The sequence below is a fragment of the Drosophila albomicans genome, chromosome 2L (assembly GCF_009650485.2).
Source record: "Drosophila albomicans strain 15112-1751.03 chromosome 2L, ASM965048v2, whole genome shotgun sequence".
Lineage (NCBI taxonomy): Eukaryota > Metazoa > Arthropoda > Insecta > Diptera > Drosophilidae > Drosophila > Drosophila albomicans.
Genome location: NC_047628.2, coordinates 19,322,577 through 19,348,532, shown reverse-complemented (window position 1 = coordinate 19,348,532; position 25,956 = coordinate 19,322,577). Strand labels below are relative to the sequence as shown.

At 37.4% G+C, this 25,956-nt stretch overlaps 4 protein-coding genes across 7 annotated transcripts; 2 read left to right on the top strand and 2 right to left on the bottom strand.

Moving 5' to 3' along the window:
- Positions 1–6: 6 nt before the first annotated feature.
- Positions 7–6,616, bottom strand: LOC117564940 (transmembrane inner ear expressed protein). Of its 4 annotated transcripts, XR_007954518.1 has the most exons (5): positions 1,371–1,473; positions 948–1,304; positions 728–880; positions 223–383; positions 40–131 (listed from the first exon to the last, which is right to left on the bottom strand). XR_007954518.1 is itself a non-coding variant. In XM_052002399.1 (4 exons), exons 2-4 carry the CDS (start codon positions 1,069–1,071, stop codon positions 43–45), a joined length of 366 nt encoding a protein of 121 aa, XP_051858359.1. In that variant the 5' UTR covers positions 1,072–1,304; positions 4,536–6,616; the 3' UTR covers positions 7–42. The 4 variants fall into 4 exon arrangements, 3 of the variants coding, with proteins under 3 accessions (XP_051858359.1, XP_051858360.1, XP_051858358.1); XM_052002399.1 differs by lacking the exons at positions 223–383; positions 1,371–1,473 and adding an exon at positions 4,536–6,616 and having other exon boundaries at positions 7–131; XM_052002400.1 differs by lacking the exons at positions 223–383; positions 1,371–1,473 and adding an exon at positions 1,607–1,698 and having other exon boundaries at positions 7–131.
- On the top strand, positions 4,303–23,358 carry LOC117565788 (UPF0047 protein YjbQ-like). Its single transcript, XM_034245065.2, has 5 exons — positions 4,303–4,392; positions 7,065–7,987; positions 17,628–17,682; positions 17,752–17,833; positions 17,908–23,358. The coding sequence occupies exons 2-5, from the start codon at positions 7,753–7,755 to the stop codon at positions 18,127–18,129; spliced, it is 594 nt and encodes a 197-aa protein (XP_034100956.1). The 5' UTR covers positions 4,303–4,392; positions 7,065–7,752; the 3' UTR covers positions 18,130–23,358.
- LOC117565786 (UPF0746 protein DDB_G0281095-like) lies at positions 18,919–23,358 on the top strand. The gene has a single exon (XM_034245062.2). The coding sequence runs from the start codon at positions 18,919–18,921 to the stop codon at positions 19,867–19,869; it is 951 nt and encodes a 316-aa protein (XP_034100953.1). The 3' UTR covers positions 19,870–23,358.
- A 1,457-nt stretch (positions 23,359–24,815) lies between these two features.
- Positions 24,816–25,903, bottom strand: LOC117565977 (PITH domain-containing protein GA19395). The gene is made up of 5 exons (XM_034245380.2): positions 25,603–25,903; positions 25,421–25,542; positions 25,262–25,366; positions 25,110–25,195; positions 24,816–25,053 (listed from the first exon to the last, which is right to left on the bottom strand). Exons 1-5 carry the CDS (start codon positions 25,801–25,803, stop codon positions 24,929–24,931), a joined length of 639 nt encoding a protein of 212 aa, XP_034101271.1. The 5' UTR covers positions 25,804–25,903; the 3' UTR covers positions 24,816–24,928.
- Positions 25,904–25,956: the final 53 nt, after the last annotated feature.

Sequence of the window (25,956 nt, the reverse complement as noted above, 5' to 3'; positions counted from 1 at the left end):
GCCGACTTTTATTATTAAAATTATTATCTTTAAAGTAGTTTATTAGATCTTAAATTTAACATTCTGCTTCTCGTTCATGCTCTCTCTGCTGGCCTGCAAATTCAGGTAATCGCTTTGTATGCGCACGCAAACTGCAAGAGATGTCAAACAGATGGAAATAATTATTAATATATAAAGTTTATAAGCATTGGAAGTATCTAGTTTTGTTAGAGAGCTACTTACATTGGCAGTGTCAATTGTGTAGTTTAGTTTAGAAGTAATTTTGTACGTTTAAAGATATAGAATTCCGTTGTGCTTGTTTTTGATTGTGGTGATGGTTGCATATGGAAATTTACAGAGCACTTAGGGATCATCATATTGTTCCAATTTGATATAAGCAAGTGCTGTGATAGAAGAGCGATAGTAGTAGTGAGTGTTATTATATACATGCTATAAATGCTCGAAAAGTCTGGATTATATATTGTAGCGTGCATTGCAAGACTCTCTAATTGGGAATCGTTTATCATTTTGTCGTTTTATATAAAACACATGCGTGAGTTTATTTGTGTGCGTCGAGCAGATACAACAAAACTAAACTAAAACAGAACAAAAAAAGAAAATGGGCTTGGCTCTCATTTGGGTGACAGGACAACAAACTGGGGCAGTTGGGCGCGCGAACGAGTAATACACAAATTTTTCATTTTTATCAACGTGGACAGACATGCAGAATATATATTCTAGTAGTTACCTTTTTGCAGATCCATGTCATCCATTTCGGAGTTTTTAATCTGTTGCAGTTTCTCGCGAAACTTTTTGGTGATCTGTTTGCGTTGATAATCCGCTTCGATTTCCTGTTTGGTGCGTGGTATACGAAATCTTATGCAGCAACAGACCATAATCACTGCAAGAATTCAGTAATTAGTTTAATACATATTTTAACTATATAAACTATATTCTCTAGCACTCACTAATACTCATCAGTATGCCAAGCACTGCGGCTATAATATGCCAGCGACGAAATCCACCGAATGTTATCTTTTCCAGCCACGCTTCCTTGGGATCCATGGCATAAGGAATCCCATTGTCGTCCATTTTACTTTCAATATGAATCGCCGATTAAACAAAATTCACCCAGCGCCCTTGGAGACGACGTCGTCTGACTGCTTTGCCTGCCCAATTCAGACTGTTGTTCATTTAGCCACGAAACGTTTGCCACACTCAATATGATTTGGCTAAACTGACTGCTAAAAGCATATACAAATGAGTAAGGTCCTGTCGTCCTGAAACTTCTGAACGCACCCTGTATGAGTGAAAGTCTGAAACATCTGAAATAACAAGCATAGCAGGATTATATATAAGGTTTGTTAAATACTCTACCCAAAAATAATTACATTTTATTTTTAAATTTGTGTGGGATCCTCGCTAAATTTTGTTATATAATATAGAAATTATCTAGTTTTGGATTCTTCTATATTTGAATTTATTAAGTTCGAAATTACTAAGTTTTAAAGTTACTTTAAAAATTAGTTTTAATTTTAATTTCTTAAGTTTTCAGTATTTTCAGTAATAATTCAACTTTATCAAGTTTCATTAAATATTTAGAATTCCCCATTTTGTGTAGAACTACCTTAGAATGCTTCGATGTAATGCTAGATATTTTGTTTAGCTGCGTTGTGTGAAAGCGAAAATGACAATAGACGCCTTCCAGGACTGGGTGTGGCTCCTGACCAGGGTCCTGTCTCCTGGTGCTGTATACAGACAGCGTTATCCGCATGCCACAGCACAGCACGGCAAAGTAATTTTTAGCTTTGCATAGCTGGCCATAACTATTGAGGAGGCAAACTACATATTGGGGAAGGCAAAAGTACCGTTACCACCCGAACAAGAGACAACAACATGCATATGGTTAGTTATGTGGCCCCATGCTGGGCACACCTAAAGCTCTGGCTAAAAGGCTGAAAGGAAAGAAAGGAGTATCCAGTGTGAAACACCCATTCATTTGTTGGACATTTAATTTGTTGACTTTTTGCTCGAAACTGTGCTGGTCGGAATTGTTGGGCCTCCATATTGTTGTGATCTTTGGGGTGGGCTGCCTAATGACTGTGGCATTTGAAAATCGGCGGGCGTTGAACATTATGTGATTGCAATTATTAATTCTCAAAGACAAAACAACAGAAAATGTATAGCAATTTGCATACAAGTATTTATGCCATTTAATTGGGTCAAGTCTGGAATACTTATTTATAATTTTAATTTATGCAACATGTGAAATACTTTAATTTTAATAAAATGAGATATTTTTCATATAAATATGGATATAAGCGAATTGATATTAGAACTTTCCAGATAATTGAAATTTATATGTAAAATTACTTTTAAACAATGCAATATTGAAAGAAAAGGTAATTATAAAAATGACAACTAATTCATTAGGTTTGAATTCAAATAAATAAACAAAAATCTAAACAATATTCAATGACTTCTATTTAATTTGTTCGTCACAGTGCCCACTGTGCAATGTCCCAATGACCTAAAAATAAATTGGCACAAGGGCCGCCAACCGCGCTAATAGATAATCGCAAACACGTAACGCGGTGCTTAAGGTCGCGGCGCTCTTACGTTTTCGTGGTCATTACGTATACGCAGCGGGTGGCAACGCCATGCTGTTTTGCATTCACAATAGACTCGCAGGTGTAGACTCGCCCAACTTTGCGCCTGTGCAGAGAGCAAATGTTAACGGTAAAAACGAACGAGTTGCAATGCACACGCACACACACACACACACACACTAACGAGCTTTCATTCACCCACTCATTCAACAAAAATACATTCTTATCCTTGGCTCTGTGCTCTGCTTTGCTGCTGCTTGCTGCTCAATTTCAGTTTCAGTTGAGGCTCTCGTTCGGCACACACGCTTGGGGCTCGTCGCAGGGCAAAAAAAGAAATCGAATAGAAAAAAAGTAACAGAAAAACACAAGCAGAAATCAGAGAAGCAAAGAAAGTTGAAACCAAAAAAAAATCAAAAAGTTTAAGAAATAAAGGCAGCAGTAACGCAATCCGCAACCGCCGTCGTTGTCGTCCTAACGTTGTACGTATTCGTAACGGGCGTGTGTGTTCTGGGTGCCTGCCTGCCTATATGTGTGTGTGTGTGCGTGCGTGAATGTGCCTGTGTGTGTGTGTAAGCTGACATGTGTGTGTTGAGTACATAATAGGGCCATGGAGTTTTATTGAAAAACGAAAAAAAAAGCTATCGAGGCAATCTCAGAGGCCACACACAAGGAGTGCAAAAAAAGAAAAAGTAACGAATGGAAAAGAAAGCAAGTTTCAAGCAAATACAGTGGCCAATCAAAGAAGACTCTGCATATTTATTAAATTGTGTGTAAATAAAGCCTTTTGAAATTCGAACCTACAACACATACACATATGTACATGCACACATATGCAAAAATTTCAAAAAATACATAGAACCTACAGTAACAACAACAACACACAACCACGACAATTGCAATAGGTGTGTGGGAAAAAGAGAAGCAAAAAAAGGACGAAACGTAGGCAACGCGCGCGCGCCTTCAGTGTGTGTGCGTGTGTGTGTGTGAGTGTAAAATGCGTGGGTGTGTGTGAAAGGTGTAAAAAATGTACATTTTGTGAATTGGCCACATAAAAAAAAAAACAGTAGCAAGCAAAGAGAAAACGAGTAACGAGTGTGACCAAAAACAACAACAACAACTATATTTAGCCGCCGCCGAGTCATTATACGACCTACTAACACCAACAACAACAACGCACACTACGCACAAATGTAGCCAAGTTATTTGCTGCTGTTGTTGTTGCTGCAGCAAATTCTATAACTAACAAAATGCACACAGATCTCGATATCGTTATCGGTATTAATACGAGCATAATAAATCACAGCAACCGTCAGCAACAACAGCACTTTTATCAGCATACAACTCGTCCACCCACGCCGTTGAATTAACTAATTATACAAAAAGAAAAAAACAAAAAACAGCAAAGTAAGCACTGCTTTAATCTTTATTTTTGAACTGCATTTTAACGTTTTGTTTTGACCGCCTTTAACTTTTCACACACACAAACACATCCCTAACTATTGCACAGCGAGACATCTTCTATCGATAATTACAAGTGGAGTGGCAATCGATCGAAGTTTATTTTTTGCCATTCTCACATATTTGCATTAGGCTTTCGTTTAAAATTTAAATTTTGTATTATTTTCAAGTAAGTCGATAGCTTTTGTGCCCATATCGATAGCTATCGCTGCTCGTGCGAAAAAACTATTGACACGAGCGAAAACTTAGCGCACACGCATAACTAAAAAGACAGAAAGAAGAAGCAGCAGTAGAGCAGTGAGAGAGCGAGCGCATCCAATTGGACTGTCAGACGGACGCGCACCACGTACGTACGGTTTGTGTTACAGCGGCACTTTGGCTTTTGCCTCTGTGCCTTGCGCTGTGTGCTCTGCTTGGGCGCCCCATAAAAATTAAAACAAAGCAAACACGAATTAAATGTAATTAAGTGCATTTAAATTTGATGCTTACGTGATTTGTGCTGTGCTTCGTTTTTGCGTGGGAGTGTGTGCGATTTTTATCGTGCGTGTATGCGTAGCCTAGTGTCGACCGACAGCTACAAGAGGAGGAAAGAGTGCGGCAACCAGTTTCATTCATTTCATTTGGCTACCACGTAGAGAATGGAATATTGCACACAAAACAAAAAGGACGAGCATTTTTTTTTTTTAAATTAGAAGCTAGTTTCATATTCTTTATTTGCTTTTTGACTGCCCATTTACTTCGACAAGTTAATGTGAGCAATTTCGCGTGTGCCTTTCTCTCGCTCATTCTCCGACTTTGCTCCGCGTGCGAACGTGTGTGTGAGTCCTGATTGGAGCCTCTGGTGTTGTTGCCGTCATCAGCTCGTGTTCTTGTTCTAGGCGCCGCATTTGTTATGTCAATAATTAACAGTGAAACTTACGTTAAAAAAGGCCACAAAACGCTGCGTAAGTCGAAAGCCAGCTGTAAGCCAGGGCTGGCGTAAACTCGTGTCTGTCCCAGGGCCACCCAATAAGAAGTTTTCTGCTATATTATTTTTCTTTTCTTTGTCATGTGTGTGTGTGTGTGTGTTGTTGCGCCCCATTCTATGTGGCGGCTTGGTGTGTTGTTAGTCACACAGGGCAGGCAGCAATTGCATTTGGCAATCACACGGAAAATTGATTTTTTCGCCAAATGCGCGAACGTTTTTTTTTTCCATTTGGCTGAGAATTTGTATTTGTATTGTATATATCGCCTTGCTTGCGTTTTTCTGACCAGCAGTCCGTTTATAAAAAAAAAAACAATTGAATTATACAGCTGCGCGCCGCCGTTTGTCCAATTGGCACATTGTGCGTTGTTGTTGGTGTTCTTGTTGGAGCTGAAAGTGAAGCTGCCTTGGGTTGTGATACTTGTCTCCTCTCTTTTTTGAATTACATTAAATATTTAAAGCATATGCAAATTTGAACAGTAGCCCCGTAAAAAAGTACCTGGCGCTGCCTTAACGCGCCTCCTCTTCTTATTTGTGTCGTTGTTTTTGTTGTAGCTGCTGTTCTCAGTCATGACGTCGTTCTCTCACCTCAGCTCGCTCCTCTTTCCTTTCTTTTTTTATAGTGGCGTGCGCCTGTTTTTAGCTTTAGTGTCGTGTAAATCGTTTTGTGTGGCAAGTGCTCTGCCCTTTTTATATATATGCATGCACATGTATACATATGTATATGTAAATGTATGTACATACATACATATATATATATTTTTTTGGTTGTGCCCTTTTTATTTGACTACCTTTTTTGCACTTACAGTGGATACCAGCATATTTAAAAACAAAAAATTTTCAAAAATAAATGAAGTGTGATATTTTAAGTTTAAGCAATGCATTAAAAGCTTTCATTTAAATTATTTTAATAGCTCTCATAGTTTAGCGAGCATAATACTTTAAATTTGATTAAATAAGCTTTGATCCACTGTACATCTCACCCACACACACACTCACACATAGGCAGCAATCAGCGCATGCTGTTCGCTGCTCAATTCAAATGCATTTCGATTGCTTCTTCGTCTGCATATGTATTTGTGAGTGCACTCAACTTGTGCCTACCTGTTTCTTCTTCTCTTTCCTTCTTTCTTGAGCATTGCTTGCATATGTATGCGTGTATGTATGAATGTATGTATATATTAGTGTGTATGTCATTGCCACCTTTAGTGTTGCTCCCCTTTTGACACAAGAAGAGAAGCTAAAGCTAGCTAACCGCACACTGTTGTCGCCTCCTTTCAGCTCCACTTGCTGCTGCTTGCGACACGTGCCCCATTGTGCCGCAACAAATTTACTCTACTTTTGACTTTTGCTCCGCTTTCTCTTTTTTCCTCTCTATAGTGCAATTGTCTATGGCAGCTTTTTGTGACCTGCACCTGTGTGTGTGTGAACTCCTTTAAGCTTAGAGAGTGACCAGATCTGCATTCAAGAAAGTCAGCTTTGTTTCGATATGCTGAATTGTGACCATAAAATTGACCAGAAATAATAACACTTAATTAGGCATGACATTTGTCACAGTTAAAACATAACGTATTATTTGCCATAATAATTGTTGTTGTGCCAATCGATTGACAAGGTCACCTCCAGCAACAGAAGCAGCAGCAGCTGAGAGTGACCATAACCATAAGCAGTCGATGATGGGTTGAGGTTATCGATGTTCTTGTTGTCGCTGTTGTTATTATTATCGTTTTGCAGTAATTAAAACTTGTTGATTGTGGGCGACTTTGAGACTGTGAACACGACAGTGAGACAGACGCCTAGTTCGAGTGTTTGATTTATTTATGTACACATGTACTAACTATATTTGGTCTAACTTTATTGCTGCTGCTTCAGCTACATTTGCAATCATTATTTTTAGTTAGCATCCAACCGTGATATCTTCAGCAACTGCAACGGTAGTCAGATATAATTAAAATTTGTCGATGTGAAATAATTCGTTGATACCAACATATAAATGAATAATATTAATATTAAGATTATTAATAATTTGTTTCCTTTTTATTGTTTCTTTACAGTTTCTGCTTAGTGCGAATATAATAAAAAAGCAAAATAAATTGAAAGCGCAAAGCGCAAAAGCAAAGCAAGCAGCAAAGTTATAGTGCAACACAAGAAAAGTGCTCAAAAGTAAAAAAAAATAATAATAATAAAGCCTCATCCCAATTGCGTGTGAGGTGTTCGTGCGTATGTGCTAGTGAGTGTAAGTGCGTGCGTGTGTCAAAGAGAGAGTGAAAGAGAAGAGAGAGACACCTCTCCTTGTGCTCGTGAGTCGCCAAAAAAAGAGTCGTCACAACGTCGTCCGCAAAACCAACGACATCAGCCGCTGCTGCTGCTGCCGCCGCATCCGCCGTCGTATCCAACTCCTCCTCCTCGACCCCAGCAACAGTCCAAAGTCAAAGCTCCAAGGTTAAACGCCAGACATCGACACAGAGTCCGCCACCAACAGGAGCAGCAGTAACCACTACAACAACAACAACAACACGCAGCGGCGGAAGGAGCGGCCAGCGACGTCGCAGTAGCAGCAGTAATCCAAACGCCGGCAACACGAAAGCGACCAGCGGCAGCGGTGGAGCTGGCTGCGCCGGCGTCGCTGGTGGCGGTGGTGCGGGCGGTGGCGGGGGCGGTGCTGGCGGTGGTCAAGCCACCAACATTAAGCAAAGCGTTAGCCGCAACAGCAACATACGCAGCAGCTCCTCCAATAGCACCATGGCATCAGCAGCGAATCATCATCGTGGCGGACGCAGCGGCGCTGGAGGCGGCGTCACTGGTGCTGGCGGCGCTGCCGATGGCAATGCGGCCGGCTTGCAGTTTGGCTCCGCCTGGTTTCAGCGCAAAATCAATCTAAGGCCGCAGCATCGCGGCGTTCATTTGGTCACCGAGGAGATCCTTCGACAGATGCCCGAACTGACGCAATTCTCTGTGGGATTATGTCATATGCAAAGTGAGTACAAGCCTCCACTTATAATATAAAAGAAGTGCTTTTTATGAAGAGGATATTTGTGTGTTCTTAAAGGGGTTTTGGACTATATCAACATTTAGCAAATTTAAGATACATATGTCTAAATTGTATCATTAATTGCTTATCATCATAGTTACAAGCAAAAGTCTTAGTTAATCTTAGTAATAACAAAAATTGTTGTTGACTGAGGAGTATAAATTGTATCAACAATATGTTATGTTGACTACACTCATCTTTTGATAATCGATTTACTTTTAGCTAATCTTAGTATCAAAAAAGTTGTTCTTTACTCACGGATATAAATTTCTTCATAAATCTGTTGACTACTGTCGTCTTTTAATAATTTTTTTCTCTAAAAAGAGATCCATTCTCAATTTTTTTAATTCTAAAATTTAATTTTTTGTTTTGTTACAAAAAAGTTTAAATTGATAGTGAATAATATCATTTATTATTTTCTGAATATTGTCATTTTCATGATCGTCTTTTCTGAATATTTTGTTCTTGAAGGAAATCCAATATTGTGTTCTATAATTATTCTTTACTTCATCTACATATCTTTTAAGTCTTAAAAATCATACTCTACAAAGTAAAGTAAAATAGTAGTCATGACTTTATGTACTCTGTCATTAGAAAGTTTGGCTTGCAAACAGAATTTCTATGATACCCCATTGTTCAAATTTATTTCTTTAGAAAAGATTTCCATCCTTCTACAAAAATTAAATTAATTCCCAAAAAAGTAAACTTTAGTAATCTTTTATGCCCCTTTGAACTCAGCGTAAAGTTCAATTATAAATCGAAAAATGCAAAATAAAAAAGTGTATTTTATTCTTACATTTAGATCAAAGTTGGATGTATGTCTGCAGCTCTCCCCAATTTTCTTTTTTTTATTATTATTAGAAACTACAACTGGGTTAAGTTGCACATGCATACTGATGACATTTATTTGATCAATTTGAGCTAGGATGGCACATCCCTTTGCATTTTTGCCTTTCAACTTCCTGTTGGTCATTCGCTTTGTTGATTTTGCCCCAACGAAAAAATAAGAAAAGTAAAAAAGCAAAACTACGTTGACATCGATTAAATGTGGCCCAAAAATTGTTGGCATTCAGTGCATTTTGTACATTGGCATTTGATCACATTTCTCCCAATCACAAATGCATTCATGTTGCTCACAATCAATTTAAATTAAAATTTGTTCAAATTGAAATATCAATATTGTATACGCAATTCAATATCAAGTTGATTTTTTCGCTGGTAATTGTTGTGAAAGCTCAATTCAGAGCAGGTCAGTATTTATTTTAAAGAATTAAGCTACTTGAAATGGACAAACGAAAAAGCTTAATAAATAATGCACGGCAACAAATCAATAGCAAGAAGTGTATGGGAACTAAGTCTGCTCGACTACTTGATACTGTTTTGCAGATTAGAAAATAAAATTTGACTTAGAGAAAAAGCTAATTTACTAAATAATTTACTGATGATACAATAAATTGAAAGATTGTGGAATGTAGTAAAATTTATTGATGCATAATGTTTTTATGTTAAAACTAAATCTTTGAACTGAAAATTTGTAAATAAAAAGAAAATTTATAGATGTCGTCGACAAAGTATTAATAAAGCAGTTCCTTAGTTTGCTCGACAAATTTGATAATGTATGCTCCTTGCCATCTAATTATTAGACTACAAATCTATAATTCAAGATTACAAGTCACGCAACAGTTGAGTTGTTTTGACTGCGGCAATAAAATCGAAATGGAATAGAATTATAGATTATAAGCATTGGTAATCTAGGTCAATTAAGATAAAGCAAAACCATCTGCTTGACTTCAAGGCGACGCTCACTAAACAATTTTGCAACTAGTCTCGATGTTAGCAGACAACACTTGACAGACATTTGATTTGAAAGTGGCTTTTTCTTGCAGTGTAGTCACAAGCGACACACACACACAGATAGACAGACACACTTTGTATATCAACTGCTTGGTCTATAGGATTGCAATTGCAACTAGCTCAACGCGCTGCACTAATTCCCGTTCAAATCCTTGGCTCAACGACTTCTGACAGCCTCCAAATGCAGCAGCAGCAACAGCAACACCAACAACAATAGCAACAAGAAAAAGAAGAAGAAGAAGAAGGCGAAGAAGAGGCACAACAGCAACAACATTTGCCTCAAGCATTTGCGGTCTTGTTGACAGTTTGCATTACAATGGCAGGACGCGTTCTCTGTTGCCGGGGCTCAGGAGCATTCAGACATGAGCAAATAAATAAAATCGTATCATAAAACGCCAGTCGAGCAGTCAGCGGCGGATAACGGCAGGAGGCAGAAGCCCTCCCCCCCACCTCTCTCTCTGTCTCCTCATCGCCTAGTAGGAGCTTCAAAGTGAAAAGCAATCGTCGTCGTAGTCGACGAAGTCGTCTCTCGTTCTCATGTCTTTATATCATGGGTCTGTGGCGCGTATGGCGTGTGAATGCTCGAGGCAAACTTCTTCCTGCCTTGGCTGCGTTGCCTGCCTCGTTCAAGTTCCTTCAGCGTTGCTGGCACACAAATCGTCTTAGCCCCCAGTCGAGAGTCTATATTATTTCGTACTCTTTCTATTTTTCTGTTTTTTCTTTGCTGCTCTCTGGGCCAAATGAAAAGCACGTGTGTTTGCCTGCCTGCCTGTCCTCTCTTCTTGCCTCCCTCCTCTTCTGCAACCCAAAAAATGAATCTCTGTGCTATGTGTGTATGTGTGTGTGTGTGTGCTGTTCTTGTTGTCTGGGGATCCGTTTTGAGTACGTGTGTATTGTGAACTGTAGTAAGCGGAATCTAATTGAGGTCAAGACATGTTTATTGATTTTCTTAAAAGGACTTCCTAATTAGACTCACTTTACTTAATATATATAGTATAGCTCTGCATGTGTATGTTCGCCATCATCTCCTCCTCCTCCTCTTCCTCCAGATGTGTCACAACCCTGCAAAATGTGCAGCGCCATCACAAATCAAATGGCAGGCAGTCAGTCCCTCCAAAAACCCCTTGAGGCCCTTTCTCCCTCTCCCCCTTCCACTCTCCGTCTCTGTCTCATTCATCCTTTACCCTTTAGCCTTTTCACACAACAGCAGAACACAAAAAAAAGTAGCAGAAAGAACAGAAAGCAGCAACAAAGTTAATTTCAAAAAATTATTTCAAAGCAACCTTGCCATTGTTGTTGTCTTTTACTATTGACCTCAATACCCTGTCATTGTTTCTATGGGGAATTGCAAGCAACACAAGCAGCAGAAGAAGAAGGAGGAGGAGCAGACATAGAAACCGAAACAGAAACAGAATCGGAAAATGGGGTAACGGTAACTAGTTAAATGAAAAGCAATTCAAAGAATTTCACATAAAACAGAGGAAACGTAATAATAATAAGTAGCAAATAACTAATGGTACTTTTTGGTAGTTAGACTTTGCTATGGGTTTCCTTTTTGCCAGACATCATGTCGTATACTTGATCAATATCAGCAATACCGTTGGCATAAATAGGTCTATAACTAAAGCATTTTTTGGGGGCTCTTAGCACTATCTAACTTGATTGGCTCATCACAATGATTTAGAATTTGCCTCAGTTAATGAAAATTGCACAAAACATTTCTCAATTGCTTGACAATTTAGTGAGTCGATTCTCCGTATTGTTCTCGAGTCGAGTCCTTGCTACAAATTTGTGTCGTCGTCGTCGTTGTTGTCGCTTGTGCCTTAAGGGGGACAGCAGCTCTTGGTACTCGCCAGCAATTTGCTGCATAATCGCAAGATCATATAAATGGCTCAACTTAAATTTATAACCCGAGCATATTTTTCAACCAAAAGCAAGAGAAAAAAGCAAACGCTTAGAAGAAAGAGTGGGAGAAAGAGGAAGCACTCCCCAATGTCCTGTGTGTAGTCGAAGGAGAGAATAAGGAGCCAAACACCAAATAAATCAACGGAAACCGAAAGCAGCCATGTGGGTGGAGTTCTTTTCTTGGGGGCGGGGCAAAAGGCAGCGCAACTCGACTCCACTGAAGTAACATTGCGACGCTTTAACATTTTTCTTCTGCATATAGGGATAATGGTGGGCATATGTATGTGTGTGTGTCCTTTTCATTCGTTTCGTGACAGCAAAACGTAGAGAAAAAACAATAGAAGAAATGAAAACAGAAAAGTAAATCGTTTTGCTTCTGCCCGCTTACTTTTTTCTTTCGTTTTGTTTTGTTTTGTTTTGATTGGCCGCATCGAATTTTAAATACCGTTATGAAGGACCTACTTAAATGTAGTTTAATATTATGGCAAGGTAGTCTTAATTTGCTGTACTTTCAATTCGCATGTGAGTTACTGTTCTAAAGAGTGAATAGAAATATGGAAAAAAAAAGTCATCGAGATAGTAAAAATTGTGGAAAAAGTCTTCTAGAAAGTCAATATAAATGTGGAAAAAAGTCCTCTAGATAATGAATATGAAATAAATTAATCAAGAAATTAAAAATCTTGGGGATATATTTTTCAGTTTTGAATTTAACATCAAAAGAAATAATTTTTGTGTATGTGATGTTCTGGCTGCATCACAAACTTCGATAATAAATAATTATATTTCAATAATGAGAAAGACGTTGGTTAACTTCTTAATAAAAAACTATCTCGACAATCTTTGTACAATAAATTTCTACAAAAAATTCTAATTTATATCCTACGAAATCTTAAAAGTAATTTTCTTTGAAAAATATATATTAATTCATAATTTTTTTTTTTCAAACTTTATTGACAACCTACATAATAATTAATACAATACAATTTTTCATATCTAGAAAATCATGATTTATATTCACTTAGTAAAGATTTAAAGTCAACTACATTTTAAATGCATTGAAATATTTATTTATAGTTTAATCAAAATCTATTGAGGAAAATGTCTTGCAAGACAAAAATCTCGGAGCACAGCCAAAAATAACTTTGCTTATTTGTACAGCATATTTGTATAGAAATTTCAAATACTTGCAAATATATGTATATATATATTTTGTTTCTTGCAAACTCTATGAATAACTTCATATGCCCCACAAAAACAACAAGAACAAGAACGCGACGACGACCACAACCATCAGAACCATCAGCATCAAGGACATGGAACAGAAGCGAATCGAAGGGAGCCAAAAACGATGGCATAAAAATGAGCCATGTGTGTGTCATACTTTTGGTTTCCATAGTCTCCAATGCCAGGCTTCGAAGTGGAACTTGCTTCGCTTGCTTTGCTCTGCTCTTGTCTGTGTGCTGTTGCTGTTGTGTGTGTGTGTGTGTTGCTCCTTTGGCCTCTTCGGTTGCCTTCTGTTGTCGCTTTGGCTGCCGCTGCCATTTGCTTGGCGCCGCTTCGTGTATGTGTGTGTGTGTGCGATATCGTTTTGCCCCGTTGCTTTAGCATTAAATATTGTTCGCTTATGAGCCGCAAATGCTGCGCTACCCAATAAATCAATATTATTTATGCAAAATGGCAGCAAAGCAGCGAACACACACACACAGAGAGAAAGAGAGAAAGCGGAATGAGTATAAAATAACAACAGCGACAACAAACATTTACGTTTGTTTGCCATGAAAACTTGAACTAGTTACACACGTGTGTGTATGTGTGTGTGTTACTTGGCTTGCCTTGGTTTAATGAGTGGTTAGCAGGTGCACTCGCACCTGGCGTTCTCCTCTGCCTATAAGTATGCTACACATTTTTTTGTTGGTCGACTCTTGACCACAAAAACTTAACCAACGCGACGAATGTTCGCTGCTGCTGTTGTAATAAGGTTGATGAATTTAAGCGTTTTCGTGCTGCGTTATATCATATAATATGCACACACTCACATACATGTAACTTGCTAGCTACTTATGTATGCGTGTATGTGCATGAATGAAACATAAGCGAGCCGCAGTTTCCATTGTTAAACTTTTGCAGCAGCCGCAGACGCTTGTTTCTCTCTCTTGCCTCCATCTCCCTCTTCTTCTTCTTGACTCTCTTTGCTTGTTCTCTGCGTATGTCTGTTCTTGTTATTCTCCTTCTCCTAATCTTCTGCTGCTACTGCTTTTCTTGTTGCTTGTTGTATGATGTGTGTGTGTGCTGTAAGAATGTTTGACTTTGTATAATAAAAAAGGCCTCTTTAAAAACATTAGCAACTTTTGTAGTGCCTAAACGCCCCGCTAAATGTGACGAAGCGGCGGCGACGGCGGCGGCGGCCACCAACAGCAGCAGCAACAGCGACAGCAGCAGCCACTCAAAATTCACTCATCCAACTCCGACTCACGCATACGTTCGTGTGTGTGTGTGTGTTTGTGTGCATACATAAAACCCTGCTACACTTCCTGTTGGCCACCTGCCACCGACGACACTCGACGTATGCGTAATACACTGTGAGAATAACAGCATAACTTAATATTTGCTATTATGAAGTATAATCTCACAGTTGTTTTCAAATTGTATTTATCAATTTACATAAGTTTAACTCGCTATCCACGAAATCTTAAAATAACTGAGAATAAGATCAAATTAAATTGGCAAAATAATTTTAACACGGTCTAACCTTTGAAAAAAGCACAATCTCTGCAGCAAAGTGCTACAATATGTTTAATATTTATTGAATACATAACACTGAATACAATGTACATGAACATTGTATTTCTTGCAATAAAAATTATATTTTTACTTACTTTCCTTTATAGTTCAATTGTGATTTTATGGACAGTTAAAGTTTATGTACATTGGAATGAATATTAGGATTTCTGTACCTTCAAATTGATTATAAAAAAGAGGTTTAATTCTGAAACTTTACAAGAATCTAAAAATATTTGAAACACTTTGTTATTGAACTGAAACTTTATTCATTAAAAATATTCACATTTTAAATAGAGTTTTGAAGATAATTAATTTTGTTCAATAATTTTCTTATTTTTAGAAAATGTAGGATGGAAGATAAAATTTTTATAATTTTGTTTATTATAATACATTTATAACGATGACCTAATAAACGAAAGCTTATTTAATTTGTTCATCTTACGCTAATCTTTGAGTATTCGCTTTGTCATCTGAGTTTTATAAAGCTAGATTTAGATGCCATATCAAAATTTCTATCTTCGATCACAAGTTATTTCTCGCAGTGTATTAAAACGTTAGCGCTTTAAGCGTTTTTGCCACTGATACGAGCATGCATATGCTTTCTTTGAGCCCTTTAGCACATCTGCCCATTGGCAAACAAGGCAACACACACACACACACACACACACATACATTGCTGCAAACGTCATGTTGCCAGTCGACCTCCCTCCGCATCCCTTTGGCCCCCCGCAGCTAAGCAGTCCAGTAGCTGTGCCCACGGCTAAATCATATTAAAGCCGCTAGCTTTGTTTCCTTTTGCTGGCCACATCGTTTGTTATGCAGCACGAAAATAATGTCAGTCAAGAGAGAAAGCGAGCGAGAGAGGCACAGAGAGAGAGAGAGAGAGAGAGAGAGAGAAAGGAAGGAGATTCCCTTGCATTTGCTAACGCCGCACAATTATGTTAGCGCATTAACATATTTATAACTGACACAATTATGGTGCATAAGTAAACTCACATTGTTAAACATATATACTTTTATCTATGTGTACCTGAACGATCTATGCCCTATGTGTATGTGTGTGTGTGTGTTTGTTGACGCCTTCAATTTTGGAGGCTGCCCTCTGGCTGGCAATCAATTTGCAAATTTTGTTATGGGGGTCGCTTCCTTTTCCCCCTCCCCCCTCGTTGATTGTCATTTTCCAGTTCATTTTCATTTGCATTGTCCGGCTGTCCATTTGATGAGATGGCCGCTAGGCTCGACCCAGACCCTATCCCTGCCCCATCCCCCTCGCCCCGCTTCTTGATGCCCTTTTCCTTCGTTGCCTATGTTTGTTTCGTTTGTCCTTCTGTTTGTTGTTTATTTGTTTGTCTGTGTTTGTTTACTTGTGGCTGAGTGTGTAGCATTTAAATTCCTGCTGCCATTTACACATGTCCGAACATGACATAATCGTTTTTTGAAATTATTTAGAAAGCCCCCCATCGAAAAACTTGCTACATAAACACATTGATAAACACATACTCACACACAAACACACACTTGGCTGGCGTTTAGAGACTCCAAATGACATCTCTGGGATTTGATAATAAACTAATTTGCGCTGCGTTCCTCTCTCCTGCCTCTCACTCTCTCTAGCTCTCTCTATGGCTCTACGCTCAGTGTCTTCTATTTTATTCATGAATATGCAATTAGTGTGCAAATTTAAGTGTTGACTCTGCTCGACTATGACTACAATATGGCTCTATATGGCTCTATTTATTATTAACACTAAATGATTTTAAGTACTACTATTCAATTGCCATGCTTGTTGGCCTTTTCCACACATACACATGTGTGTGTGTGTTATTTATATTTTGTTATTGTTTCTGGCAACACGCCAAATTAGCAGCAGCACCTCCGCATTGTCCCTTGGCGACCCTTCCTCCTGCCCATAAATGTAGTCAATGGAATTTTTGTCGAAATGCCTCAAAGTCAAACAAGACATGAATTGGTCATGTTTCAAATTAACAACAATAAAAACAACAACAACAATAGCAACAACTAAATAGAAAAAGGTCAAAGAATTTTTGTATAAATTCACTTAAGTGGAAAGTGGAGCTTGAAACAATTTACAGTTCACTTTCATATATTCTAGTAGCATTCGCTGCAACAACAAAGGGCACACAGTTGACACCCATTAAGTGTCAAGTAACAAGTCTGGAATTTTAATGAAGTTTATCATATTGCGTGAGTGTGCGAAGTGAAACCATGGCGACAAGTGGGCAGCACATTATTAATAAGTTGGCACTGCGATTTCGTTCTGCGTTCGAGGTGGCAGCATTGTAATTATATTATCGACAAGTGGGCTTAACAAATAAATAAAAGTTGTTGTTAAAGTCGTAAATACAAGTTGGCAATAAATCAGAAATTAGCTTTATAGAAAAACTACTTTTATTGGCAATTAATGAGCTCAATAATAAGTTGTAAAGTTGCCTTGGATTGTTGCTTCTTTAATGCGAAATCTTTTAAGATAAATCTCTCATTTAATTACCATATAAAGCTGTTATTGGAGCATACAAAATCATATTCAAATTAGCTAAACCTAAGCAATATAAATTAACATTACTCCAAATTTGTTTAATTATTAGCTTCATCCCAAGCAAGTGAGGCGCTTAAATAGAAATCAAAGGAAAGTTAACATATTCAGCTAAAGATAAAGTAATTAGCAACAATTTGCCAGCATTTTGTTAAGCAGCTCTTGAGATTTATTTGCCGCATCTTGTCATGTCAAATGAAATAAAAACGAAACAATTTTAATTGCACACATAGCACGAGATATTCGATTGGAAATAGCTTTCTCGGCGTGAAATTGAAACCAATTGTTGTGCACAGACAACTGCTCTCGCCAAGCGCACAATTTTAATTAACATTCGTGTTAAATGTTTGTCTAATTAGCGTTACAACTCAATTGAAAATGCATTAGTTTTGAAACAAAATTCAGTGATGGTCTAATAACTGGGAGGTGAGCAAGATTAAGAAAAACGTAATTAATTGACGTCGTCTCGATGGATTTTCTTCTCATTCACAGTTCTTCACACCTCGGCGAGTTTAGCGTTAAACGAGAGCTGGGATCCAGACGTCAGGTAAGACAAATAAGTAAATATGATACACAGCAGGATCAGCTGTACTAAGTTGTATGTTGTTACTTACAGAGACGACATGGAAATGATGTTGAATAAAATAGTTCCCGAAGGTTTGCCCTACAGGCATTCGTGCGAAGGACCCGACGATATGGTAACTACTAAATATAGACTTCTCCAATCTTGAATCAGTTTGATAACTCGGATTTCTTTTCACACCTGTTTTAGCCCGCACACGTGAAGGCCTGCTTCTTGGGCAGCTCACTGACAATCCCCATTACCGATGGCAAACTCTCGCTGGGCACCTGGCAGGGTGTTTGGCTGTGCGAGCATCGCGATCAGGCCGGCAGCCGCAAGCTGGTGATCACGTTAACCGGGTGTCCACGGGAACAAGCCGCCGTACGCAGTCCGCTTTCACCCGTCTCGCCCATCGCGAGCACGTCCAGTTAGGGGCGGCCTCGCTCCACCCGCGACAGCCGGTAATCGCGGGGGAGCGACAATAATGACATCATTTCGTCGAGGAAGTTGATTTTACAAAAGAATTTAGCTAGGGCAACCGCACAGCAGCGAGCAGCGGCCGTCATTGCCGCTGGACGTGGCTTAATTGGCGCAACAGCATCCGCAACGGCACCAGCACCGCCGACACCAACAACATCCACATCGAGTGGTGCACAATCAGGAGCCGTTGCCACCAACAACACCACTGGCGTTGCCGTTGATAGCAAGACGGCGCGTCTGCTGTTGCGACAGCGTCTCCATTTGAATTTGAATTTGAATGTGACGGAGACGCTGCAGGATGGCGTTGATATTGATGATGTTGATGAGGATGTCTGTGACTATGATTACGATGATTACGATGACAATAACGAACAGATTTCAGTTCAGTTTGTCAGCAGCAGTCTTGATGTCGCAGATGTCGTCGATGCTCAGGGCAGTGGGCGTCGTCGTGTTGGTGGTGATAATATACAAACCGTCACAACAGTGCCTCAAACCAAACAACAACAACTAAGACATAAGATCACTACAGCAGCAGTAACAACAACAGCAACAACAACTACAACCAGCTCATCAGCAGCATCAAGTGCATTAGCTAAATTCAATCGCATTATCGACTCTGTAAATCTGGAACCACATCGAGCCTCAGCAGCGTTTAGTAGCGCAACGCTGCAGCAACGCTTAGCGTTGGCCTATCCAGAGTTGCAGCAGCCGCAGCAACAACAGCAGCAGCAGCCAAGTGATATGCGACAAATCGACAACCTCCCACGTAGCACAAGTCGTGGCATTGCCGCCGTTAGCACTCCATTAACATTGCAAGCACTAGACACAATAAAAACCAAGACGGCGGCAATGGAAATGCAACAAAAACAAAGAGAACAGCAACACGACGCCGCTGATCAAACGAAACGAAATGATGTGCATTATTTGTTGAAACAGTTAAATAGTTTTAGTGATATAGAAGAAATAGAAATTGTTGATATGAAGCAAAGAGAGCAGCAACAGCGACAGCAGCAGCAACAAAAGCAGCCGCAGCAGCAGCAGCAGCGGCAACAACGCACAACCAAAGCCGCTGCAGCCAGCTCCTTGGAGCTGATGCCCATGTCCTCATCCATGCTGCCCATACCGGGTTCTCCGTCGACTCAGTCGCACAAGGGCAACTTTATGGTGGGCAACGGCGAGGGCAGCGATGCGGCTGTTGCACGTCTGCAGTTCGATGATTATTTATTTGAATCCTGCCATTACCTGGAGACAAACTACTTTGCCGCTACCTATCGCACTGCCATGGTCGAGAGTTGCTCCCACGAGTTTCGCCCCTCGACCACAACGCCAACGAGCACACGATCCGATTGCTTTGAGCTCCACGAACTGGAGCCACCAAGTGTCATTTGCAAGGCAGCTCCACCACCGCTGATGGCATCTCCATCACCGCCGCCGTATCAAGCGGAGGTGCGCATGACCACCAGCGGTGTGCAGACCGAACTGACGGTCGATTCGTTGGCGCAGCTCAGTCACAATGGCAGCTCGGGCAGTTCGGGTTCAGGTGGCAGCGGCAGTAGCATGCCACGTGTGCCGCCCTTTTTCATATGCTGTTACACGCCCATTGATCGATGGCGTGCCAGGCGACTAGGCGCGGCACAGCGTGCCGCCGCCAAACATGCTGGCAACCCAGAGAAGAATGGACATGCTGTCTGACAGCCGACAAATAAAACTGACAGCCAGCCAAGGCAAAGACTCACATCATCTGACAGTCTCACCGAGAGAAAGAAAGAGAGAGTAGAGTGCTGTGTGCTATTTCATTTGCGATATCAACAAGAGATTCCATTTCGAAGACAGTCGTTTAATATAATTACTTACAATCACACACAAACGTACACGAATCATCCAGAACACTTGCGAGATGCGCAACGAGTGCACTTTCTTAACGAATGATAAAAAGATACAGACAGATGATGTTATAAAAAAAGGAAAAGGTGAATACAGTACTCCAATTAACTGTATCCGTGAGTTCTCCGTTTATTAAAAACACTCGTTGCGGTTCGTGCAAATATATTTCCGTTTCAGAACTAAATTTACAGAAACTACACAAAAGTAACAAAGTTAGCAGACAATATTTACCATTCTTCAAAGAATTCTATAATCAATTCTCTTGGCTAGTTTGATTTTATGCCTTGCATGAATAATAACTGCCAAGTTTGAAAGCTCTACTTCTTATATTTGCTGAGATGAACGTGTTTAAACAGACGGACGGACAGACAGACAGATCATACATTTTTTTTGTAGCTTTGTTCCCCCATTTTCAGAGGGCACAGGGTAGAAATAGAATGAATGGAAAATACAATAAACAATTTGATAGACTAAAATCGCAAATCATTTCGAAAGTGTTGTATAAATAATGAAATGCAAAAATTTAAACGATATGTAATAATAATAATAATAATAATTAAATTGTAATTGTTTCAATAAACTAAAATACCAATAATATGAAATGCTAAATATTGTTAACGAAAAAGCGCAAACCAAAAGCAAAAACTAAATTGTAGCCAGCAGCAGAGCAAAGTTTGCGAATTAAAAAAAAAACATGAGACAGTGAGAGCTTGTATAGTAAGTTGTTAAAACAAATAATTGCAAAAAACCAAAACGCATAATTAATAATACTAATTTGTTAACTGAACCGAAGAAGCGTAGACGCCAAATCCAATTTGATAATGTCAATTTTTTTATGTATCATTTCTTGTGTCCGTATCGTCTGTAAAATAATCCTCCAAAAATATCATAGAAGAATTCATTATGATTTCTATTGAAACCAACACACACACATGGCAATTGTTACATCAATTAACACACTATATAGCATAACAATCTTATTTTCTTTGTTATACAAAATATGGAATTGTTAGAATTAAATTTTCAGTTGTCCCTTTGTTTAAATTAGTTACTTTGTGAAGTTACACCCCAGAAGCAATATTAGTTTTATATTAAACTTGTAAAACATGTAGAACTTGTCAATTTTGTTCGTAATGCAAGTAAACTATATTCCATGAATTAACATAAACAAAAATATATAACATATAAATACATAAACATAATATCACTAAGCTTAATGATGAAATCGACACGCGCTTCAGTTGAACCGATTTGAAACACAATAAAAACTAAATTGATTTAATTGATGAGTTTTATTGAGTTAAATGAAATACGAAATACAGCCTTACATTTTAATTGGGCATATCAAAACTATGCTATCACAAACATTATTGGAAAGCTAGCAAATAGTGAAAGTAATTTCAGGTTTTTCAGCTCAGTTCTTCCAAAAAAAACAACACACAAAAACCAACTTTAATAATTAATAAATGATACGAGCAAATGATAAACATAATATGATAAATAAAAACACACTCAAAAGAAACCAAACAAATGCCTTTTACATGCCCACTCGTACACTAATGGTAAATAAAAAATATAAATACAAAACGAAATGAAATAAAACATCAAATAAAAATAAAAAACAACATACTCTAAGCTAAGCATTAAATAAAACAACATGTTAATCGAGCATAATAATCGATTGGGAGGGGAAGACGTTCAGTTAAATTTCATATAAATTAATGTGCAATATTATTAACAACATGTTGACTGTTGAACGAATGAATGAATGGCATAACTTGTTGAAACAAACAATTGTTAATTGTGGCTAGAAGTTAGCAATTAAATAATATCTATTGTTGTATGTTTTATTCTGATGCGCACGAAATATAATATAACTAATAATAATAACTACAATAATAAATAAACTAATTCATACAAAATACAAATTACATGCAATGAAAAAATGTAGCTAATGGTAAAATTTTTGTAAACTTTTTGATATGTGATGATGATTTGAATAAATTAAAACCACAAAAAACCAAAAAATTAATATGAGAATAATAAAAAATTGCATAACTTAGCCATAGATATTTAAACTAATACCAAAAGAAGAAAATCATAAAAATGAAAATAAAAAAATAACGTAGCGCAACGCAAATTTAGAGCATAATTAATATGAACAAAAATGCTAGTTAAAGTATGTTAAGGGAAATGGAGAAAAGAAAAACTTGTTATACAATAAGTGTAGTCTCGGCAAGCCGATGCACATCGCTGGCCCCTCCCCTCTCCTGTTCCGGATCGGGTATTAAAACAGATCTTTTGATTTGTATTGAACGATTGTTCTGTAATTAATCGAAAGTGTTTCGTTTTCTTTTTTTTTTTTCGTTTTTAATTAAAGTTTCAAATTGTGCAGGATATTGAGGAGGGGCTTTATCTAGCAATATTCATGGCAATTCAATTGTATTAACGACATTGATAAATCTGAAAGTGTAAGCAAATAATTTAGCGAGCATTTTGTAGGAAAGTGTAGTTAAAAACTATATATATATAGACGTATATATATATATAATAATTATTATCAAATTGAATAGTAAATTTATGTGCATAAGTAGCGAAATATTCAATTGTAAATATATTTTTAATGTACACGATATGTTTTTCGGTTTTTCGACCAAAACTAACAATTGTTAACGAAGTTAATTTCCACTATTGCAATATTAGATTCATTATCATTTGGTCTCTAACAACAAATTGTTGTATAACAAATTGACACACCCCATCACCATGATTCACACATACACACACACACACACATTTACACACGAAAAAGCTTTAAATAATTTAATTACAAAATACATTATAAATATGAACAGTAATAATTTTGATATCATTATCATTGATAAATTCCATTGTAGATACGTACTTGTATTGAGACAAATTAATAAATTAATTAATTAACTAGCCAGCTAAGTCAATGTCGCCTAATGTGAGTTCTATAAGCATATAATATTACAATAATTAACAACACTCATACACATTCACACATTAAAACTACAACCAAAAAAAAAAACGCAACTACTTTTCAAATAAAAGCAAAAACAAAACCTAAAAAAAAATTATAAAAATAAAATACATACATATATGCAAAAACTGAAACAGGCCAGAAAAACCACGAAAACACTCGACGACACTCAACATCCACAACAAGAAAAACAACTGACAAAACACAAAGCTTTTATAAAACTATTTGAATATATATTAAAAAGAAAAACAAAAAAAAAAAATAATAATCCTGCCAAGTAACATTCGAATACCTGCTTGATGATGAAGATACACCCGCTTTTGCTAAAGAAAAACAAAACAAAAAAAAAAACAAAAACACAAACCAAAAAGAAAAAAGATTTAATAAATACATAATGAAAATAAAAAAAAATAAAGGTAAACCAAAAAAGTAAATAAATGAAAGGCTAAATACGATTTTTATACTTTCGATATAATGATTTTTTATACTAAACGTAAACTCTTTGAAAATGAAAACAAACAAAAACCAAAATAAAATACTAAAACTGAAGGATTTTTTGGGGTATCAGCAAAAATCGAATGTAACGTATTTTTTAAAACGGATTGATATTGATTTGATGCAAAAATCGTACTTATAGTCATATATATACTATACTATACATATGTATATATATATTCTTACATATATATATATATGTATATGAACCCTAACTGCAACTATGGAACGAGAGCACAAATTTTGTTGAACAAAAAAAACACAGACACACACGCACACACACTCACCTACACAAAACCAAGATTCAACTATTACTTAAAGCAAACCCATTTTTTTAATTCCACTGTCAACACAACACACACACACACGCATACACTCTCATACACTAAATCAAATATATTTATATATATACAAATCCTCAACTAATATATATGTATGTATGAACATGTATATGTATGAATCTAGCTAAAGAATCGCACAAATTGGTCACGGAAGTATGCTTTATGGAATGCCCCCTTAAGATACACAACTTCCACAACGCCCACAACCATGCCCACAACACGTAACTACAGCAGCAACAGCCACAACAGCAACAACAATTTCTAGTTAAATATATCACATATTTTCAGCCTATAAACGCGAATTTGTAAATATATATATGTATTAATTAATTTTACCTAAACCAAAAAAGAAAAGAAAAGAAAAAAAAGCAAAAAAACTAAACAAAAAGAAAGCAACAACACAATTTCTAGGCATTCATTTAATTACTTTAGTTTTCTCCTAATTGCATTTCGTATATGCACAATGTGTCTCAAATCAAGAAATTCAGAACGACGGGGTTACAAATAGATGTAACATGGAACACATGGTGCATATCTTTCATCTATGTCTTAGATATCAAAGAAGCATACTTTAAACGAACTACAATAAATGAGCAAAGTGGAGAAAAGAAAATATTAAAATGAAAAATAATAATACAAAATAAAAAACAAAAAGAGAAGGAAAAACAACTAGTGCAATAAATAACAAATTATTCGGTATAAATGTAAAATTAAATACATTTAAGTAAAACGCTTTGTAAAATACATATAAACCATTTATTAAAATACAGAATGAAAAAATGGAAAACAATAAAAAAAAACAAAAAAATGAAACACTATTGAGTAATAAATAAAAAGCGTTATGCATTGACATTGACACACGTGATTCGATATCTCATCTTATAAGCATAAATCAATAAGATAACAATAAAGAATAAATTAAAGAAACATCTCTTTTTTATAAGCTGTACAAGTTCATTACAATTCCATCAATCAGTAAGTATTACAGTTTTCAGTTCTAAACATTTATTTGATATTCTTTTTAAACTTATTGGATAGCACGACCAACGCCATCAAAAGCCTTATCTTTGTGATCGGCGGCATTCGCTCTCGCCTCATAGTTGCAAATAGTAACACCATGGTAATGGGCTTCACTGAACTCTCCGCGAAGTCCTGGAAATTACATCAGTTAATAAATAAATCGAAAACTTTGACGAAATTTAATTTACCAATGTAATAGATGCGCGTGTTGTCATCGCCAAAATTGCTTGGAAAATACAGCGACAAATGATGCACCGAGGAAAAGGTGACAACTCTGTAAGAGATTACAAAGTTAAGATGGATTACAGATATCGCTCTACAATGTAGTTTCTACTCTTACTTGGGTGAGTACTCGATTTCTCCCCGTGCATCCCGCGTTAGCTCAAACTCCTGATCCGCCTTGGCTTTGGCATCATCGAATGTCATCTTTGGCCGATTCTTGAAACTATAAAGATGTATCAATAAGACTAAGAATAGCAGTAGTATTATGTTTACCCACATTTTGACCTTGTTAGGATGGGAATCATCATTGGCACCGCTTATAATAATCCCCTTTAGCTTTATGTTGCCGGTGAACGGTATGTTGAATAGCAGTTCCTCGTCTGCATCGCTTTGCACAAACTACAAACGGAAGCATAGTTAATTTATAATAATGAAATATATTATGCTATATAGTTTTACCTTACTCGTGTCCAGGCGGTTTTCGTAGGGCTTAAATACAGTTTTGCCGCTGCCGTCGGTCTCTTCGTTCAAACATTCCGTATTCTCGAGGTCGATTTTTGTAAACAAACTATACTCGATGCCCATTTCCAGTGCGTGGTCAACATCGGTTGCCTCGTGGCTACAACCATGTCCATGATCGTGTGAATGTCCGTGAGGCATAATTGCAATTATTAAGTTTAAACAAAATAAATGACAATGTGACAAGAATTTAATGCAAGTAATTGTTGAATGCTGTGCATATTTATCGATTATGTCTTATCGATGCCGGTGCGCGAAATTCTAGTCGATAGTTTTACTGCTTTCGATATTCAC

Excerpts from the sequence above, each read along its gene's own strand:
- LOC117564940 (XM_052002399.1), bottom strand. The coding sequence starts at position 1,071 with ATGGACGACAATGGGATTCCTTATGCCATGGATCCCAAGGAAGCGTGG. Across the intron at positions 881-947 it reads TGGCATACTGATGAGTATTA|TGATTATGGTCTGTTGCTGC; the intron begins GTGAGTGCTAGA and ends GAATTCTTGCAG. Across the intron at positions 132-727 it reads TGACATGGATCTGCAAAAAG|TTTGCGTGCGCATACAAAGC; the intron begins GTAACTACTAGA and ends CATCTCTTGCAG.
- LOC117565788 (XM_034245065.2), top strand. The coding sequence starts at position 7,753 with ATGGCATCAGCAGCGAATCATCATCGTGGCGGACGCAGCGGCGCTGGA. Across the intron at positions 17,683-17,751 it reads AGCTGGGATCCAGACGTCAG|AGACGACATGGAAATGATGT; the intron begins GTAAGACAAATA and ends TGTTACTTACAG. Across the intron at positions 17,834-17,907 it reads GCGAAGGACCCGACGATATG|CCCGCACACGTGAAGGCCTG; the intron begins GTAACTACTAAA and ends CACCTGTTTTAG.
- LOC117565786 (XM_034245062.2), top strand. The coding sequence starts at position 18,919 with ATGCGACAAATCGACAACCTCCCACGTAGCACAAGTCGTGGCATTGCC.
- LOC117565977 (XM_034245380.2), bottom strand. The coding sequence starts at position 25,803 with ATGCCTCACGGACATTCACACGATCATGGACATGGTTGTAGCCACGAG. Across the intron at positions 25,367-25,420 it reads CATCCTAACAAGGTCAAAAT|TTTCAAGAATCGGCCAAAGA; the intron begins GTGGGTAAACAT and ends ACATCTTTATAG. Across the intron at positions 25,196-25,261 it reads GAAATCGAGTACTCACCCAA|AGTTGTCACCTTTTCCTCGG; the intron begins GTAAGAGTAGAA and ends AATCTCTTACAG.